Source organism: Lissotriton vulgaris, chromosome 2_1 (assembly GCF_964263255.1).
Source record: "Lissotriton vulgaris chromosome 2_1, aLisVul1.2, whole genome shotgun sequence".
NCBI classification, from domain to species: domain Eukaryota; kingdom Metazoa; phylum Chordata; class Amphibia; order Caudata; family Salamandridae; genus Lissotriton; species Lissotriton vulgaris.
In genome coordinates, this window is record NC_141687.1 from 614325850 (window position 1) to 614344411 (window position 18562).

At 45.9% G+C, this 18562-nt stretch overlaps 1 protein-coding gene across 1 annotated transcript in view; it reads left to right on the top strand.

Annotated features, from left to right (window-relative positions):
- Nucleotides 1-15751, top strand: part of KPNA6 (karyopherin subunit alpha 6) — a 495337-nt gene extending 479586 nt beyond the window's left edge. Inside the window, exon 14 of the mRNA XM_086955662.1 lies at nt 14390-15751. Within this exon, the coding sequence (XP_086811788.1) occupies nt 14390-14580 (191 nt within the window). The 3' untranslated portion in view covers nt 14581-15751. The remainder of the gene's footprint in view (nt 1-14389) is intronic.
- Nucleotides 15752-18562: the final 2811 nt, after the last annotated feature.

The following is an 18562-nucleotide window of genomic DNA, read 5'->3' on the forward strand; positions in this document are numbered from 1 at the left end:
ACGCCGAAAATAGGTTCGTGCCGAAGAGACCGGCCGACCCATTGGACGCAGATCTGGCTGCCGAAATGGAGAAGAAGAAGAAGAGGCGTCTCAAAGCCGAAATGGAAAACATCCTGCAACGAAAAAAGGATTTCGACGCCAGGATGGAAGACTACATAATCCCGACAAAGCCCAAGCCACAGGTGCATGAAGTGGTTGAGGAGGAAGAGGAGGAAGTAGAGGATCAGTCGGAGAATGTCGAAACATTCGACTAACCAGACGAAGACGAGGCCCCCTTCGACTACTATGAGGACGACGACGACCGCAGGACGCTCCTGGGTTCGGCGACCTCAGAAAGTCAGGAGATCGACTGGCAAGAAGTCGACACAGAGTCCTGAAGAAAGCGTCAACACTTATCCTTCGAGGCCTTCGCTGCCAGATGACATTGGGGTGTACAATACAGTCATCAGGAATGCAGCGGCTGTCTTCAAGGTGAAACTCGACTAAGAGCAGCAGAAGGCTGACTTCCTCCTCAAGACATTGCTCCCCACACAGACCAAGAGCCAGTACCTGCCAATGCTGGAAAGTGTCATGGCACAGGGGAAAGAAGCCTTCAAGGAGCCGCCTACATGCAAGGCAGTCACCCCAAGGACTGAAAAGAAGTATAAACATTCATCCAAGGACCCAGCCTATATCCAGGGCACGGTCTCAGCTGACTCGATCATTGCTGCCACAGCAAGGAAGAGGGCTAATGTGCCTACTACCTCAGGGCCACCTCCAGACAAGGAGAGCAAGAGGATGGACTTGGTAGGGAGAAGAATTGAAAGGAATGCCGCGATGCACTGGCGAATGGCCAATTCCAACACACTACTAAACAGTCATCAGTACCAAATCATGGAGGAACTGGGCAAGTTGATAAAGAATATGCCTCAGGAATTCAGAGACAGAGCTGAAAACCTAGTCGAAGAGGGGAAGAATGTGGCAAACTCTTGCATCAAGACAGCTCTGGACAGAGCTGACACCTCCAGTAGGCTCATGATGATGGGCATCACAGAAAGAAGACAAGCCTGGCTCAGGGTGTCCGGCTTCAAGCCAGAAGTACAACACAGCATCCTGAACACACCGTTCAACGGACAGACCTTGTTTGGGGCCCCAGTAGACGAAAAGCTCAGCCAACTAACGAAAGACAATGAGACAGCAAGGTCCATGGGGGCATTGCAGTTCAGAGGGTCGAAAAGGGGCACCCCATCACGACGGCCCAATGCCAGGGGTGGTAACCAGCCAGGAACATCGCACCAGGCATTCCAACAATCCCACCAGGCGGAGAACCAAACACAGCAAAGCCAACAAAAGCAGTCCTGGCAATACCAGCAGAGGGGCTAGTCCTTTCGCGGGAGAGGCAATGGACGTGGCCAGAATAGGAAGGGAGTTCGGCAACCCCGCCAAGTGACTTGGTCAGGCAACGTGTGCCCACCCAAATAAGAACTCCCAGGGTGAGGCACAAGGACAACACGCAGGGGTCAAGCGCACTAAGTACCTGCGTGCATGTGAGACCAGTGGGAGGAAGACTAAAGCATTACTTTCAGGAGTGGAAGGCAATAACTTCAGACAAATGGGTTCTAAACATCATGCAGTTCGGATACTGCATAGATCTGGAAAAGACACCAACAAGCAAAAAGCCAAAGAGAAGGCAACTAGCAAGGAAAGAGCTGCAGCTTCTCCAAAAGGAAGCGAGAAAGCTCCTGCAAAAAAAGCCATAGAAACAGTACCTTACAGGGAAAGGAACTGAGGGGTGTATTCTACGTACTTCCTGGTGCCAAAGGTAGAAGAAACAATGAGACCCATCCTGGACCTGAGGTTCTTAAACAAATTCATAAGAACGCAAAAATTCAAAATGACATCCCTGCAAGAGGTGCTCCCTCATTTGCAACAAGCATTTACAATGCAATGGTTTCGCCTTTGGAAAAGTTTGAGCTATTGGCATTGTAAATGACAACATTTGTATTTATGTGTTGGTTTTGAAAACAGATAAATAAATGGCATTGTCATTTACTTTGCCATTAGCTTAATCTCTCGCAAATGTGAGACCTATTGTACCCTACGGACAAGCTCAGCAGACAGCAATTACTACCACACACCCAGAGCCAGCCACACTCACACACCTAGAGCCACACACACACACACCCAGAGCCACACACACCCAGAGCCACACACACACACAACCACACACACACAACCAGAGCCACCCACACCCAGAGCCACCCACACACACACCCAGAGCCACACACACACACACCCAGAGCCACACACACACACCCAGAGCCACACACACACACCCACACACACCCAGAGCCACACACACACAGAGCCACACACACACACCCAGAGCCACACAAACACACCCAGAGCCACACACACCCAGAGCCACACACACCCAGAGCCACACACACACCCAGAGCCACACACACACACACACACACCCAGAGCCACACACACACACACACCCAGAGCCACACACACACACACCCACACCCAGAGCCACACACACACCCAGAGCATCACACACACCCAGATCCACACACACCCAGAGCCACACACACACCCAGAGCCACACACACACACACCCAGAGTCACACACACACCCAGAGCCACACACACACCCACACCCACACACACACCCAGAGCCACACACACGCACACACCCACCCAGAGCCACACACACACACACCCACACCCAAAGCCACACACACACACCCACCCAGAGCCACACACACACACACACCCACCCACCCAGAGCCACACACCCACACACACACCCAGAGCCACACACACTCACCCAGAGCCACACACACACACTCCGGGGGCAGGGAAGCAAGCACAGCAAGGGGGCAGGGAAGCAAGCACAGCGAGGGGTTTTAGGCTATGTAAGATACACTATAGCTTTTCCTCAACACAGTATCTAGAAACATGACTTGCCCCTGTATCACTGTGATCAAGTTTCCACACAAAGCACAAGTCACTTTATACTGTTTTGCCCTTATACACTGATTATAGGCAAGATTATTTAATTTCTGTTTCAAAGAATTCTAATTCAAGAATGCATAAAGAGGACTTGACTTTCTTAAAGAAACTTTCTACCCATGAGATATACTAAATTTGATAAGAAACGTCCTTGAACTAAGGAAATATATGAAATGCTGGCATTATAAGTAACATTTGTAATTAAGAATTTTTAACCTTGGCATAGTGCTGGTGATGTAATCTGTTTGAGTTTGAGTTTTAGAAAATAACAAAATATTGTCGAATTGGTGCATTATGAGATCCAGTCCAATTTTTAGTAAAATGTGAACGAATTTAAATGCTTGATAATCAAGCAGCAGGCAACAGAGGCAGACTCAAAACCGGAGCACAAGCAGCAGAGGCAGACGCAAAACCGGAGCACAAGCAGCAGGCAACCGAGGCAGACGCAAAACCGGAGCACAAGCAGCAGGCAACAGAGGCAGGCCCAAAACAAGAGCACAAGCAGCAGGCAACAGAGGCAGAAGCAAAACTGAAGCACAAGCAGCAGGCAACAGAGGCACACGGAAAACGGGATATAGTTTCCGTGATGACCTGGAGTGAGGTGGTCACACTATATAGGACTGTGGGGGTGACCAGTAAGATCACCAGGCCTAACGGAAGGTTGCAGCTGCATGCAAGGGAGAAACCGAGGAGAAACAGTGAAAGACAGAAGAGCGCTATTTTAAAAAAATGCAGACTAAGCTACACAAAGAGAAGAAATAAGAAAGACGAGATGGGTAGAGAGAGGAGAGATAAGGAGACGGGGAGAGAGAAAAAGAGACAGTTTAGTATAGTGTGAGAGAGAGAGGATCTATGGAAAGAGAGAAGGATAGGGGAGATAGATCGAGAGAGAGATGGGCTCTAGCACAAATATGCCCCCACGAGCCTCCGTGGCTCTGAAGACAAATGCCTCCGGTCGTGGGAGTCCCTCGTGGGGGACTCGAAAGAAATGCCCCCGCTTTAGAAGAGCCTCGTGGGCTCTGAAAACAAAATGCCCCTGAAGCTGCTAAGACGCCCGCACTCACCGGGAGCTTCTGGCGGACACTGCGCTCTTCTGCCTATATGCTTTGTGGCTCTTCCTTGCTCCAGGGGGGACGGGCTCACGGACAGCGGGAGGGGGGACGGGCTCACGGACAGCGGGAGGGGGGACGGGCACACGGACAGCGGGAGGGGGGACGGGCACACGGACAGCCTATGCTGGTCTAGACGCAGAGCCTCTGCCAGTGCGCCACACTGCACAGAGTGCACAGTATTAATGTGCTGTGTTGCGATAGACATGCAGTGCCAAAGTTGATGAAAAATGCTGCATTGCGTGTACATTGCTAGAGTCCTGTCCGGCGAAACAGCCAGTACTACTTCCTGCAATCCGTGCCACAGATGGGTCACTGGCAAGGACTCGGGGCAGTCCAAAGACACCTCCAGAAATCCACCTCGGATTAACTAAAGTGGTACATTCTAGACTAGAATTACCGGGATCCCGCACCGCGGCACATCTTCCACCCGAGTGTCACGGCGCCATCCATTCTACAGCGGAGTACCACAAAAAGGTACCTTTTACATAGACGAACCACAATGCGGTCTCTTTTATTCCACAGCCCCACTGACAAGTACATTTTTCAGCACCACGAGATTTTATGTTTTACAGAAGGTATATTTAGCAGAGGCTTTACAATACACGGACAGCGGGACGGGGGATGGGCGCACGGACAGCAGGATGGGGGGACGGGCTCACGGACAGCGGGAGGGGGGGCGGGCACACAGACAGCGGGAGGGGGCGCGGGTCGGGCACACGGACAGCGGGAGGGGGGGCGAGAACGGGCTCACGGACAGCGAGAGGGGGCGGGAACGGGATTAAAAAAAGTCTTAAAATATACCGCTTACCTGCTAGCAACTCTTGGAAAATGAAATCGCGCAGCCCACCCCTGCAAAGCACACGTTGGTAATGAAACCCACATGGCGATACGAAAAAAAAAACGCCCACCGCCGCATGATGCACGAAAATGGGCGGGATGAGTAAAAATCGCCGGAACGCCCACGAATCTGCTCGGGGAATGAGTGACGCATCTCTGTTCCAATCGCTAGCCTCCATTTATGGAGCTAGCCAAGAGAGGCGGAACAAAGCCCCATACTTGTAACCAAAAGTTTTCGCCTGCGAGAACGCTGCTATGCAGCGGATCGCCAGGCGAAACCTAAAAACCAGGGAAAATCAGCAGTTATAGTGAGCTGGGCTAACTAGAACTCATGTCCCTGCAGCACTGCATATAACCTCACATACTACATCACTCATGACATGGTTAGTGACATCACTGATGACATCATCCAGAAAATGACTAACACACCCACTCACACCCCCATAGAACCTTTCATAAATCCACTACCACACAACCATTCACAAACTCATAGCAGTACTTGCACACCCACTCCCTAATTCATAAATCTACACACATATCCACTCACTCACCTATACAGCCAGGTAGACACACAATCACTTACTGAGGCTGAACACCAGCCTTTATCAACTAGTAAGCGCCATTTTGTGATCACGATATATATATTTTTTTAACATGGACAAAATACTACCAAGTTCATTGCAAGCGACAACTTCTCATAAATCAATCTAAAATAGCAAGATCATGACATACATAATATTGCTGTTTTTAAAAAAGCCTTCATTACTTTTTACTAATTCCAGCGCATTCATGCACATACAAATCACAAACATTTTACTGAGTCTCTTTGTTGGATTTTGTGACCCTGTAAATGTACTCCAATTAGCATAAGCCTTAGTCAACCATAAAGCAGGCTAATTACGACAGCAAATATATTCTTGTAGTCACACTCCATTTCAAAAAAACTCTCCAGCAATTTTAAACGTACATGCTTTGCGCGCTACCAGTGTTGCTGGCTGACACTTCAGCGTATGTAAATATACAGTTTGCTTGTTACAACTTACACAGAAAGTTGTGCTTAATGGTTTTTTTTTTTATATATAAAGAGGCTTAATCAGTCATTTTTCCTCCACGGTTGCTGCACAAATCTGAGACTTCTCTTGCGGATCACAAAACCAGCGTATTTAAACAACCCATGCAGCTTGCAGTGCATTAAAACCCTCTTTTCTTCACGGGTAGCCAATAACTGGCAGCCACAGCCATTGAACATTGACCGTATAATTTTGCCTTCCTTTATTATAGTTCCAAAATAGTCATGAACAAACGGCTGCCAAGACGGAATCTCCTTAGGTTCTGAAATGTTAGAACAAGAGGTGAAGAGGTATTAAGTTCAACTCTGGTTTATTTCAATTAACCAAAACCTGAGTTACCTCTGTCTTTCAGATGCGAACGTTTTTTTGGGAATGTTATATTATCGGTAGCGCCCACAACGTGCACCACCAGCGTTTAGGAAGCAGGCCGACATTACTGCCCTCTGTGGATAGTAGATGAATATATATATATATATATATATATATATATATATATATATATATATATATATATATATATATATATATATATAGATAGATAGATAGATAGATAGATAGATAGATAGATAGATAGATAGAGATCTAGATCTATCTATCTATCTATCTATCTCTAGATCTATCTAGATCTAGATCTAGATCTAGATAGATAGAGATCTAGATAGATAGATAGATAGATAGATAGATATCTATCTATATCTAGATCTATATCTAGATATCTAGATCTAGATATCTAGATCTAGATATCTAGATCTAGATATCTAGATCTAGATATCTAGATCTAGATCTAGATCTAGATATCTAGATCTAGATCTAGATCTCTAGATCTAGATCTCTAGATCTAGATATCTAGATCTAGATATCTAGATCTAGATATCTAGATATCTAGATCTAGATATCTAGATATCTAGATATCTAGATCTAGATATCTAGATCTAGATATCTAGATCTAGATATCTAGATATCTAGATCTAGATATCTAGATCTAGATATCTAGATCTAGATATCTAGATCTAGATATCTAGATCTAGATATCTAGATCTAGATATCTAGATCTAGATATCTAGATCTAGATATCTAGATCTAGATATCTAGATCTAGAGATCGAGATATCTAGATCTAGAGATCGAGATATCTAGATAGACATCTAGATAGATATAGATAGATATCTAGATAGATATAGATAGACATCTAGATAGACATCTAGATAGATATCTAGATAGATATCTAGATATAGATATAGATAGATATCTAGATATAGATATAGATAGATATCTAGATCTAATGGCTATCAATTGCATCATAAGGGAAACCAGCACAATAATACCTGGTAGAGTATAAAGGAGGGTCATCACAGGATATTGACAGAAAGTTAAGGAGCAGAAACAGCAAAATATGCATTTGTACTCCCAAATTCCCACCCACGCCTTGGAGGTCTGTCCTGTGAATCTGCTGCGCCTCTTGTGTTGCACACAAGCCCCGCCATACCCAGGCTGCCGGCTTACCCTCCTCTCTCGCCTTGATTGAAAGGCTGTGGTCATGGGGAATATTAGGCCGGATTCCGGGGGGGATCTTGAGCTGGTTGAGAGGGCAGCGCTGTCGAGTGATTCAGCACATACACTATTAGAGGGTCCCATATGTCTTCAGCTTAAGGAGCTTAGATCTTCAGTGCTTCAGACGGAGACCTGCAGGAAGGGACTCCTGAGCATGTAGTGTGGTGAAGGGAGGAAACTGACGTTTGTCCGGAATAAGAGCGTGATGCAGATGTATGCTATACATAGTATGCAGCACACAGTAACATAGGACAACTTGGCCCATTTATTCTCTCCATAAGACTATGACTAGGAGTTTCCATGTTGCTGACAGCACACAGGTGTCCACTGCTCAACATATGCATCGTGGAGTGCTCTGCACATTCATTCCCCCTCATTGTCTGTGGAAAAGGCGCATGAGCTTTTGCCCTGGTGAACCTTGCTGCTACCCAAAGACAGCGTAGGAGCAGCAGTGCAGGCAACCTTTGGTACCCGGTACGCAAGCGAGAACAACGCAGCGGCGTCTACGGCTCCGTAAACTCCCTTCTGTCTGCACAGGACCTACCATATGTTTCCGGAAGGCCCTGAAGCCTTTATAATGAATGAATCCAGGATAAATGCGAGGAGGGAAACCGGGCGCTCCGGGGATTGGGGGAGACTGTCTGGAGGAGTGATGGGGGGCGCGCACGCTGCCCCGCAAGATATTCTCTTTAGGAACACTAGGCTGAGGGGAACAATAAAGCATTTACTCTGCCCCCTCAAGATACCCTCTATATTAACGCTATGCCGAGGTCTAGCCCATTTTCCTCCTACCAGGAATCAAACCAGTGATCCCTACTCACCGGAATCGAGGACATCCCGAGCTGAGCGCAGGCGTTCATCAGAACAGGACCCCCGCCGGCCGCCATCTTCGGAGAAATGAGCACAACAAACCCCCCAAAAGAAAAAAAAACACCGCCCACCGCCGCATGACGTGGGCAAAAGCCTAAAATTCTCGGGAATGCCCACGAATCTGTTCCGGCATTGACGGACAGATCTCTGTTCCAATGGCTAGCCTCCATTTATGGAGCTAGCCAATGGAACAGAGGGGCGGGACATGAGCACACATACTCTAGACATAAGATTTCGCCTGCGTGAAAGGCTGCTTGCGCCGCTTTCGACAGGCGAAACCTAAAAAGGAGACTTTATGGTCACCATAGACCTAAAGGATGCCTACCTGCACATACCAATGAACCGAAGTCATAAACATCTGCTCAGATTCGCCATAGGGGAACACCACTATCAGTTCACAACCCTAGCGTTCGGTCTAAAGTCGGCGCCAAGGGTCTTCACAAAGTGCCTAGCAACAGTCGCAGCACACCTAAGAAGGGAGGGAATACACGTATACCCTTACCTGGACGACTGGCTAATAAAAGCAAGGTCATACCAAATATGCAAGGAGCATGCACAGAGAGTGACAAGTACACTGATGGACCTGGGATTCTCCATACACTGGGGGAAATCCTCAATGGAACCAGAACAAATAAAGATCTTCCTGGGAGCTCAGATCGACACCGTACAGATCAAGGTGTTCCCAAGCGAGAAGAGGTCAGTTGCACTGGTGAAGGAGACGAAGCTCTACCAGAGGGGGCAAGCTCGGACAGTGAGAACAGCGAGCAAGATCATGGGCATGATGGCATCATGCATTCACCTAGTGGCAAATGTGCGGCTGCACAAGAGACCCTTGCAGGAGTGGTTACAAGAGCAATGGTCACAAGCAACAGGGCGTTGGGAGGATCTAGTGGTTGTAGCGCACGCAGTGCAGAAAGAAATGGCATGGTGTAACATGGAGAACCTGACAAGGGGAAAGCCTCTAACGCCGCCAACGGTGACCATCACCACAGATGCATCCCAGAAGGGATGGGGAGCTCACATGGAGAAACTCAAAGTGAGGGGTCTGTGGACACCAGCAGATGCGGTAAAACACATCAATTTCCTGGAGTTGAAGACGGTTTTCCTTGCTATACAAGCCTTCCAGACAAAACTGTACAACCAGAGGGTGTTGATCCAGACGGACAACTCGACAGCGATGTTCTTAACAAGCAGGGTGGAACACAATCGGCCACGCTTTCGATGCTGGCGCAGGAGATATGGACTTGGGCCATCCCTCTCAACATAGACCTGCTAGCCATTCATCTGCCAGGGAAGGACAACGTAGAAGCACATTGGCTCAGCAGACCGACATCGGCAACCCACGAATGGGAGCTCAATGCACAGGAGACTAAATGGCTGTTCGACAGGTGGGGGACACAGTCGGTGGTCCTGTCACGGATAGACTATGGGAGTGCCTTGCTCCTTGGAGTCAACCAGGCTGAGGCGACTAGGCTCCAGAGGGTGCAGAACGCTGCTGCACGGGCCATTGTAGGTCTCCCGAGACGATGTTCTGTCTCTCCTGTCTTGGCCTCTCTGCACTGGCTTCCGGTCAGACAGAGAATCAAATTCAAGGTTCTCTGTCTGACATTCAAGATTCTAAAGCTGTCTTCCCCCCCGGCCTTGACAGGCCTTATTTCTTCCTATGTCCCTACGCGATCCCTCAGATCCGAAGCCCAGCATCTGGCGAATAAGCCTAGGTTCAGGCTTAGCAGGATGGGAGGTCGCTCCTTCCGTGTGATGGCGGCGGACCTATGGAATTCTCTTCCTGTCCACATTCGCGCCCTCAACAGCCTGACCCTCTTCAGACGGGCCATTAAAACCCACCTGTTCACCTCTGTTAGCTAATATCCCCCTTGTTCAGCTCTGATCTGTTGTGTTGTTGCATATGATCAGGCGCCAGGACGCCCCTTCGCTGGGGCAGCTGTTGCGCCGAATAAATGTTATTAACATAACATAACATAACATAACCTATTTGCAACTCGCCAAAATGCAAAATGCCGAAGCTTAGCATCCAGGCTGCCCGGGGAGGGGTCCCTGGGGAATGCCCTATGGATAGACTGGTCGAGGACATTTGCCTACGCTTTTCCCTCGATACCGCTGATGCACAAAGTCCACAGCAAGTGCGGAGCGAGCAACATGACACTGATACTGGTCGCACCACAGTGGGCCAGGCAGACATGGTATTTGCAGATCGTGGAGATGGCACAGAGCGCACCCCAGAGATTCAGAAGGAGAAAGGACCTGCTTTCCATGCAAAACGGACGGGTGCTACACCCAGAGCCAGAGAGCCTGAGCCTGGTAGCGTGGCTCCTGAGGACATAGAATTTGCGCATCTGAAACTACCAGAGAGCACCCTGAGGGTACATCGGGAGGTACGGAGGCCCAGCACGCGAAAGTGCTATGTATCAAAATGGAAGAGATTCACTCTATGGTGCAGGAGAGAGAAGCTGCACAATAAGATGCAAAGGGACTCAACTGTGCTTAGATACCTCACGCACCTACTAGACAAGAAACTAAGCTCATCCTCCTTGAGAGTTCACTTAGCAGCAATAGTCGCTTACACAAGATGGAAGACGTGTAAGAGTTTCTTCACCTCGCAAGTGGTTACAAGATTCCTGGAAGGAGCTAAGAGGATTGCGCCTCCAAAGAGGGTGCCACCACCTGCATGGAACCTTAACCTGGTCCTAACAGAACTGATGAAACATCCTTTCGAACCAATTCACAAAGCATCCCTAGAGAGGCTAACAATGAAAACCGCTTTCCTGGTAGCAATCACCTCGCTGCGGAGGGTAAGCGAACTTCAGGCGTTAACGTTACTGAACCCTACATCCAAATTCACAATGATAGGGTGGTAATGAGAACGGACCCACACTTCATGCCGAAGGTGGTGTCAGGGTTCCACATGAATCAAACTATACAAATACCAAGTTTTTTCCAGAAACCGACAAGCGCTGAACGAGCTCTTTACACCCTAGATGCCAGAAGGGCTGTCATGCACTACATTGAAAGGACAAAGGAACACAGGAAAACAAAGCAATTCTTTGTTTCCTTTGCAAAGAGCTTCATGGGAAAGCCAGTAACTAAAGGAACAATTGTGAGATGGATCGCACAGACAATACAATTCTGCCACAAACAGGCAGGGGAAGAACTGGCAGGAGGTACAAGGGCCCACTCTACCAGGAAGAAGGGAGCTACAATAGCTTTCCTGGCCAACACACCCATTCAGGACATATGCCTGGCGGCAACATGGGCTTCATTGCACACGTTCACAAAGCACTACTGCGTGGATATACAGATGAACAAGGAAGCACAAGCCGGACAAAAGGTGCTTCAACACATATTCAATAACCAACGCTCATCTTCCACCCAGCCGCCACAAAAATGAGAAACCGCTACAAAGTCTATGCACAGCATAGTGAATCCAGAAAGATTCATGCTGCAAAACGAATAGTTTCTTACCTGTCGGTGTAGTTTTGCAGCTTGAAGATCTTTCTGGATTCACTAGCGAACCCACCCACCTCCGCCGGAAAGATGAGGCTGGAGAGGAAGGGGGTTGAAAACCTGGACAATTACTTGAACAAACTAACCTAGAAGGTTAAAGCGGTGAATGACTTACTAGAATATTGCCATTACTTCGGTAACAGAACAAACACGAGAAAAAAGAATCCGAAGATGGCGCCCAAGAGTGGGTGCTTCCGCAGGAAGTGTGCCGACGTCACCGAAAATACACCAAAAGGTGTTACGTCGACGCCCACCTGGGCTACGAAAGAAAAAAAACAAAGAAAAGACTACGATTCCGGACCCAACCACAAGATTGCGGAGTAATGCACAGCGTAGTGAATCCAGAAAGATCTTCAAGCTGCAAAACTACACCGACAGGTAAGAAACTATTCGATTTAAGTCGAAGTCAAAATGGTGCTTTTGAGATTGAGAAAGGCTGCTGTGACAGCCGAAAAGCGTCTCTCTTGTCTGCTAGGTCGGAGGAGGCTACATGAAATAAAAAAGCCTTAGACCAAGTTACCCTCCTGTGCGTACATCAATTTGTTATAGCAATATATATATATATATATATGTGTGTGTTATTTGTATGTAGGTATATAAATCAAATTTTGTAAATTTGAGAACGCTCTGTAAATGTGAAGGGTTTTAAAATTGGTGGCTAATTAAGTTGGTATCCTTACTGTGATTGTGGAAGTTTAGAATTGAGGTCTCTATGGCTGAACCCTACAGCTCTCCCTTGCTGTTTCTACCATAAGCAAATAATGCAAAGTCCCAGGAATATTCAGGACAAACCTCAAGACAATAACTCCTGGGACGCATGGAGCAAAAAGGGCCCAATAATAACCAAGCAGTTTTTTTGATGGCGATACCACCATCCCATTTCCAGCTGCTGCACCCCTTTTCAACCTATCTTGCAAAGAAAATGGAAATACCTGCACTTGGCTGATCTCAAACTTAAAGCAGTGAATTCAGTTTACTCTGACTACAACCCCAGGCTAGTGAAGCAACCATGTGACTTATAGAACTACATTAAAAAAAACGTTGTAAGCCAAAGCAGTTTGAATATAACAGAATATTGGCTCCATTCTAAAACTTAATCTTGCCTGACGAGAATCAACACAAAATTTAGGGAGAGCTGCTAAATTTTAAAAGATCCACCTCTAGAACCTAGACACTTTATTTATTCTTAACTGATTGCTTATTTCTGCAGACAGACGCTGCCCGGGAGGCCTGCTTGTCTCCAGCACTTTCTAGCTCTGTAATTGTCATAATGTTACATTAGAATTTGTCTTTCACCTTGCGAAACTTGTGCCTTATTGAGCCAAACTGTTCACGGAACATCACCCTGTGGTGTGATCACTCAATAAAGCAAATGCCTCTCTGAATTTGAAACAGAATATACCTATCCAAAAGCCGATAATCAAGCTCCTTTACCCATTAATAGTGATTGCTCTACAGAGACAGTAAGCTGGATGATCCATTGGTGGAATTGTATGTCAGGCTCACAGATTAGAAAGCAAAATCACTCCCTTATACCAAACAGCAAGCCTGAAGCCCTCATGTGCATTCCTAATTGACTTGACTTAACCGCAGCAACATTGGGAAGGTGGTAGATCAATATCAATACACATTAGAAGGCTCCAAGCTACCTTGAAGAATGGATATTGGCCACACACTCTGAACAGACAGTGCCACAAGTTGCTAAGTATTTTTTGCCTGCTGTCTCACACACCTTACTAAAATTTAAAAAATGTCACGTTCCCCTATCACTAAATCCTAAGATAGTGTATTGTCTAACACAACTTTTATTCTCCCTCTCACTTCCCCTTGATCTAAACTTAACCTCCCACTTGTTGGTCAACCACTCATGAGAATTGTCCCTCCATATCTACTGAATCATATCTCTGTATTTATACTCCCAGACACACTACTCCTTTCCTCTACCATGATATGAATTAATTTTAATTTCACTTCCACTGCTATATTTTCTGCTTGTGCATAATTTGAAAGGAGTTTGGAGGGGCATTGTGGGTATATTGAACTTTAATTCTAAACAAAAATAAAGATACCCGAACCATATTCTTAATTGGATCAGTAGGTGGATCTAATTGGAATTTAGAGACAAATGCAGTAGTTGATTTACCTCTCTGATATCTACAAAACGTTTAGTAGGGGATTGTCCATAGCTGATGACTTCAAAATAGCTTATTGAGAAAAACAGCACATCATCCACTGATGGAGATGTCCTTTTGTCATTAGTATTTATTGTAACTTCCCTCAAAGTCTTCAAACCATGTGCTTAGGTGGAATCAAATGGCAGAATGAAAGTTGTGTATGTTTCCAGTTTTGGTGCACCCACCCTTGTTGCCGCTGCTACTTTTCTTCCATATGTGATCTTTTACCCTATTTCTTCTCTTATCTTTTAAAGGTCTGGATAAAATAGAGTTCCTTCAGAGCCACGAAAATCAGGAGATTTACCAGAAAGCATTTGATCTGATTGAACATTACTTCGGGGTAGAAGAGGAGGATCCGCAAATTGCTCCCACAGTGGATGAAACCCAACAACAGTACAGATTTCAGCCGGCCGCCGAAGCCCCCATGGAGGGTTTCCAGCTGTAACCTCAACCTGTGAGCTCGGACCCCAGATTTACTGCCTCCCATCAATCCACACAGAAGTGGAAGCAGACAGTGTTTTCACCCAATTAAAGACAACAGATGTCTCTAAACCTTTAAAAACACTTAATTCTCCACCAAAAAGGAGTGACAGTAAAGATTTACTTTTTTGTGCAAAAGATGCCTCCTCAATACCAGACCCTCTTTCAGTTTATTTTTATTTTGCGAGGGCTGCTGCAAGAGTGGTGGTAGAGGGAAATAGCTGGTGCCACCTTCAAATGGTGATCTGTTCTTGGTCCCACTGCTGCTTGTGTACCTCAAGCCCATGAAGACAAAAAGAGACCGGAGTTTAACCACTCAGGCTACTGTCCAGTCCAGCATTTTTTTCATAACTCCTAGATAACAATTTTTTGTTTTGCACACTTGGCTTTTTTGTCAATGAAATTCTTTTAAGTGTCTGAAGACTCAAATCTGCACTACGGTTAGCCTGAGAGTCACTAGAGAAAGGTGACTGCCAAATAATAACACCTAATGCCCTTGTGTAACGGACCCTGCACCGCGAACTACAAATGGATTCTGATCAAATACAAGGGTTGTCTTTTCTGCCTAAGAGGAATGGAAGGAGAGGGAACCTCTACCCAAGTTCCCCCCTTTCCTTATGTTTCAAATTAAAAAAACATTATTTTCTTTTTGCTGAACTTATATTCATATTTCAAACAAAAAGACAAAATTACAATTAAAAAAGAAAAAAGAAAAAACTTGATAAAAATGAAAGGAAATAAAGATTGGCTGCATAATTGGCAGCATTGCAGGAGGGTTTATCCTGAAATGCCTACGACTGTGCCCCCATGCCCTACCCTCTTCTGTCTCTCACACCCACCCAACAGTGCAACTTTGCATGGAACCCGATATTGGTATTGTAAGTGGGTGCAAAGTGAAAACTAATGTTTCTGCTTGGGAAGGGATTGGCGGAAGAGTAAGGTCAGGGCCAGGTTTGTTGCAGGAGACATTGCTTATTGGTTGTGAATGAGGGTGTTGGGTTAGTTACTAGAGAAGACACTCCTCTCAAATGCAGCCAGTGTTGTACTGCTACTGACGTTATCTACAGTCCTGCTCCGAGAGGAGAAGGTCATCTCTGTTTACAAGAATTAAACTGGTATTCAGCTGTTTCATTTAATTTGTCTTCAGTGCTTGAGATGGTGGGGAAGAGGGTTGATTCCGAGCTAGATTTTAGGGTGATGTTTTTGAATTGTTTTCCCCCCATCACGGAAGCAAAATGTTATGGGTAAAAGTACAAGAGTACTTTGAGAACATTTGTTTCTATTTAGGGGGGACTTGAGTAACTACTGTTTTTAGTGTTTTGAGAAGGGTTCTTTGGGTTGAGGCTCGGACAACTGGTGTTCACTCATTTAGTCCTAAATAAGATAAGGAAGTTTCTTCGTGGCAGGCATTGGCTTCTTTTCTTATTCGGGATTTAAATGTGTCCTTAGTAACCTGCGTATAAAAATTAAATTCCTGTCTCGCGTTACCAAGACTTCTTAGTGAAGAAATTAAGAGTTCCAAATAAGACTGTTAGTGTTGCTCTTACCACTTTTTACGACAGTCAGTTTTGCTACTGGCTGGTAGAGTGGGTAAAGGATGGGGTTAACACCTACAAGAGACGATAACGTAAACTTGATTAAAGTGTTTGGCACGGGATTACTGAGGTTAGTTCATATTTATATTAGCTATATGGTATTTTAAAATTTAGAGGGAACTAAAGCAAATGAAAAATACAAATCAAGTTCAGACACGGACATAGTTTGCCCAAAGATGGCTGTTAGCCTGAGTAAGTAGAGAATGCAACATAATGCTTGACATTAGGCACTATAACCATTATCCGGTCCAGATTATTTTATTCTCTTGACACAGGAACCTCTGGATAACATGCTTCACTTTCTTTTTCATTGAGACGTCTTTGTTCACCCTTCCGCCATTGAGGTTTGTGTTCCTTTCTGTATGGGGCTGTGACTGCCAAGTCTGTCTGCAAGATAAGCAGTGCCGTATTTTAAGGCATCTAGCTTCAGTTTGTGTGTGTTTTTGTACACCTGCGGTTGGAGATGAGGGGCTGAAAAAGGAGTCCATCCTGTGTTGTATGTAATGTCGGTGCAACTTTAATGCAACTTAAGTTAGTAAATTAAAGTACTAATAGTTTTCTAATCCACTTTCAGTCATCCCCCCAAGCATTCAATCTCAGTGTTAACACTGGAGACGAGTCTTAAAGTTGATGTTAAAGTAACAAAAAAATTGAAGTGGCAAGATTCTGGAAGGGAAAATGAAAGGTTATGCTGGTCACCAATGCTTTTCAGAGTCCGGTTGCCCAAGAGATTGGACACTGGAGCCAAGAATGAGTGAAGCGTTGCTGCTCAGGGTGGAAAAAGCTGCCTACAAACTGATATGGGAGCAATGGGTGAAGGTAAGGATGAAAATAATGTATTGCCTTACAGACGTATTACCATCAAGCACTACTTTCTGCCTCCTGATTTGATGTGATCCTGCAAGGCATGGCATATTTGTGTCCTGCGGGTGAGAGAGATGGTGGTATACATAGAGATTGAGGAATCCACTGAATGTGTAATCTGAAGTTTTGATTTCTACATTTAATGTTGCAATTGTGTGACTTTCATGCATATTTCTTTTTAACATTCATGTATTCTGGCTGGGAGTGTCTCGGTTCTTTTTTTTGTCCATAACACTAGGTTGGTCGTGTTTAGACTTGTGTGTAAGAGACCGGTTGCTTCTGCTTACCAACTTGGTGATTGTGTGATGTGTGTGAGAGGAGTAGTTGCCTTCAACTATGGTCTTATGCCTGCACTGTCAAAACAGTTGGGTGCAGGCCTACAGATGTACGTTGACAGGAGTGGGGTCAGTTAAGCGCAGGCATTCAAGGCCTTGCGCTAGCCTTTCAGGTCTCATTTTTTGTCTATGCTTGAATGGCCTGTCTGGTCCAAGCTAATTGCATTTTACACACCTTGCCTCCATGATTGTTTGAGCAATAAAGTAAGTATTCTCTTACCCGTGGTCATTGCCTCATACGTCCGGCAAACATACATTTCTGATAGATACATCTGCCAGTGGATTCCTCACCTTGTGCATATCCCCCTTGCGTCAGCAACATTCGAAAATTCTTTTGTAGCTTCGCGCCGACGTGGGCGACGTCATAGAGGCACGGCATCGCGCGCGACTCTGCTGACGTCACCACACCATAATAGGCCCACGCCGGCGTGATGACATCAGTTCCCTTTTTTCCGCGTCTTCGAATCTAACGTTTTTCTAGGGATCGTCCGTAGCAATTGCTGTAACTCTGTTACATTATGTAATTGTGCTTCTTGTCTTTTCACTTGACATGTCTTCGAAGAAGACCAGGTTTAAGGCTTGTGGCGAGTGTGGAAAGACTATGTCCATTACAGATCCACACGAGTGCTGTATATTGTCCATGTTGGATAACCAGATGCCCAAGAGTCCACAGGAGTGAAGAGAAATCCCCTTAACGTCTAAAAAACAACCACAGGATTGATGAAGAACAGACACTCCTATGGGCTGTTCTCTAAAAGTATGGGGGAAAATTCCAAGGAGTGTCCACCACTCTCCCCATACGTGGGGTGGGGTATTGCAGGGGGGTAACAGGTCTGTCTGGTCTCAAGATGCTGAAAAGGAAACAATAGGAATATACCAATACACTGTTCTATAAACTTACCCTAGCAATACATTGACATGTGATTAGCATAGCATTACACTTACCCCAGGTAGGTCTCGAAATGTCCTTGAAGAGTAGCGTGGGTAATATATGGGACTCAAGGAGATAGGAGTCCTGAGGGACTGGGAAGGGCTACTCAATATCGCACTCACAAGACATACAACCATACAGATCAAAAAGAAAGTGCCACAGAATCAACTCAATGGTTTTAACGTAGGGACGTGAGGAGCAATCGCCGGCTCTTCTGGGGCA